This window comes from Morone saxatilis, unplaced genomic scaffold (assembly GCF_004916995.1).
Source record: "Morone saxatilis isolate NCDOM2014 unplaced genomic scaffold, NCSU_SB_2.0 Contig20, whole genome shotgun sequence".
Lineage (NCBI taxonomy): Eukaryota > Metazoa > Chordata > Actinopteri > Moronidae > Morone > Morone saxatilis.
The window spans coordinates 10740224-10743399 of record NW_023339763.1 but is presented as its reverse complement, the minus strand read 5'-3'; the positions used below and the strand labels follow the sequence as shown (position 1 = coordinate 10743399).

At 42.6% G+C, this 3176-nt stretch overlaps 1 protein-coding gene across 1 annotated transcript in view; it reads left to right on the top strand.

Moving 5' to 3' along the window:
- Nucleotides 1-3176, top strand: part of LOC118331349 (clathrin interactor 1-like) — a 10371-nt gene that overhangs the window by 392 nt on the left and 6803 nt on the right. Inside the window, exons 2-4 of the mRNA XM_035666200.1 lie at nt 1903-2007; nt 2199-2295; nt 2828-2943. Of these exons, the coding sequence (XP_035522093.1) occupies nt 1903-2007; nt 2199-2295; nt 2828-2943 (318 nt within the window). The remainder of the gene's footprint in view (nt 1-1902; nt 2008-2198; nt 2296-2827; nt 2944-3176) is intronic.

Genomic DNA, 3176 nt, shown 5'->3' with positions numbered 1-3176 from the left:
ATTTTCAAGCTTGAGAAAGTAAAGCACTTCCTTGACCCAGTGTGTAGATGTTTACAGTCCTTCCATTTGATCAGAATCAGCCGTCTGGTCAGGAGCGTGAGGAGTGCAACACTATTTGATTGTGCTCTAGTTAGACCCAAATGATCAGGTGCAACCCCAAATAACACAACTAAAGGGTGTGGTGAAAACATATTCTATCTGAACACTGAAACGTCTAAACAAAATGTTGATGAAACTCAGAAACAGTTTGGCACCAAAGCGTCTTTATTTTTGGTCGATTGATTAAAGAGTTGGTTGTTGTTTTTGGTCAGCCGGAGACTGAAGTGTAGGTAGAGTTTCTTTGATTGACTACAGCTGTAGAAATCAATACATTTAGACCTATTAACCTTGTATAAGTATTGATCACGGTGATGATATACATCGGTGAACAAGGCTACCAAGTGTTTTTTAATTTTCTTTATTTACTTTTTCAATCCTATTAACAAAACTCACAGTAAGAATTCTGACATTTAATGTTTGACTTCGTCTGCTCACAGTTTGAGTTCTCCAGTCGGCTCTGCCTTTTAAAGGACCGATTTATTCAAGATGAAGTAGAAAGAAGAAAGCCTCATTAAGTAGAGATGAGTGAAGAGACTGAAGAAGAGGGAATATATGAAAGTAGCACAGACGGAGAGATCAACAGAGCTTTAGATGGAGTAATAGACAACAGCTCCCATCAGCTGTTGGTTGTGCCTGGCTGGGCGTGATGAATACACTCTATTATTGATCTACCTCAACAGAGTTGGCAGCGGCGGCCTTGCTTTTTCTGCAGATTAAGAGTCACGCTATTATGGAGCTCTCGCTGTCTGTGTCTGTCTTACCGGCTGACGATAGCGCAGTCAAAAGCATAAGCTGTAACGAGCTCAGAAGAGAAAGAGACGGAGGGGAAAGGTATGAAAAGAGAGCAACTGCCGAGGAATAAAGAAGTGATGGGTTTGAAAGTCGGGAGAGGAGAGATAAAACAGGGTAGGGAATGATGTGAACTTAAGAGAGAGGCCAGTTGAAGAAGCAGGGAGGAATGAGAGGCTGAAGGAGCTGCAGATAAAGTTCTGACGGAGAGGAAAAGGTGTGTTTGAAGTCGCAGTGTTCTTTTTGTCAGCAGCACACACACACACAGGAAAACAAACAGCAGCAGCAGGTGAGCCCACAAAAACAAAAAAAGGCAGGAAGCAGACATTGCTCATGGGGGGAGGTTTGGCTGTGTTTACCTCGATGTTTTACACACACACACACACACACACACACACACACACTCAGACAAATGGATATACACGCCCTTCTCACCCAATGTGCTTTTGTGTGCACACATACAAGACTGTCCTCTGAACTGTGCAGTGGTCAGGATAAAGGCTTTTAGAAAGCTCTCATTCATTATTCAGTGAGCTGAGATTCTTCTGGTCTTACTTGATTTCATTGTGTGAAATAAATGAGTTGTTGTGATCATCTGGTTTTCCACCGTTCTTCTCAGCTTGAGTGAGGTGTTGCCACGGTTGAACAGAAGGTGGACATGTGATGTGTAGAAGTTAGATACGATAGCGACGCCGTAGAGATTGTTTGTCATTTGAACTTCTGCTGTGTAAATGTGTCTGTGTGTTTTTAATTGTCGGTGCTTTGGTCTGTCTGTCTCTGGAAATATGACCACCTGAGTGTGAAAGCTAATCAGCACAGAACATTTGCTGATTTGGAAATGTGCAGCAAGGCTGACTGACTGAAAGCCTGACAGTAATAAGCACTGTGCTCACAATAAGAGAACAGACAAGAGAGGAAAGCCACATTGTTTCACCTTGATAGGTCTGAGATACTGATGTTAATATAAAAATATATATTATTGGTGTAATTTATGAAGAAAATCTGTGTCCACAGCACCAATGTGGTGATGAACTACTCGGAGATCGAGTCCAAGGTGAGAGAGGCCACCAATGACGACCCCTGGGGACCCTCCGGACAACTGATGGGAGAAATAGCCAAGTATGTGTAACATACACAACAACTGCACAGTGTTATTACACACATTCACATCAGGTGTTTCATTAAGGAGAAATAAGAGTTCTGTAAGAAAGACAAGTAAGATTTAATTCTCCCCCAGCAGCTCTGTTCATTAGCCCCAGCTCCGCTTTGTTTACCTGCACTATAACTACTGTGTATGTGTTTGTGTGTAGATCTACCTTTATGTACGAGCAGTTCCCAGAGGTGATGAACATGCTGTGGACCCGGATGCTGAAAGACAACAAGAAGAACTGGAGACGAGTCTACAAGGTACGGTAACACTCAGGTTGGCGGGTTGGTGAATCTTAGTTCTGTATTGTTTCGTCAGGATGTATTAAAGCTGAGTGTCGGTGCTTCGTTGTGCCTGTATGATTGTACATGTGAGGTGCAGTGATTTCAGAAGGAGAGTTTCAGTTTGACTCTGTGCTGTATCGAGGCGTGTTTCTTGGTTCCTTGATGATTCCATGTGTACAGGTATGAATGAATCCTGTAGATGTATAGTGCAAACAGCGGTACAACCCAGCTACATTCGTGTGTGCTGCCCAAGTAATCATAGACTATAAATGACTCAGAATATGAAAAGATCATAAATTATGCAAGAGCCAAGGAGGAATGGGATTGGATTTTTAAGAGAGCAGTTGGAGAGGGGATGTGAGACAGGACGGGGAAACTTTAAATATTTTTTCAGGAAAGATTATTTCTCACTGAGCAACGGTGACTACATCCCCCATAGTTATCTCTCTTGTGATGTCTCTCACTCCATCTCGGTGTATCTCTCTTTTTCTCCGTCCCCCTCTGCAAGGCTTTACTGCTGCTGGCCTATCTGATCAGGAACGGGTCTGAAAGAGTCGTCACCAGTGCCAGAGAACACATCTACGACCTGCGATCTCTAGAAAACTACCACTTCATTGGTGAGTCTCTACATTAAAATCAGCCGTGTGCAAACTAGACGCTACCAGAAAGATCATTGATTGTTAAGATAGAACAGGTTAATTAATAGGTTTCATTCTCTGGGGAGCATCAATAGATTTTAATGCCAGACTCTCCCTTTGATGTTAATCCTCCTCCTGTGCAATTAGAAACTTTGTCCTGATGGTGGTTCTAGAGGAAATGACCAAAAACATAACGATTGATTGTGTGTGTGTGTGTGT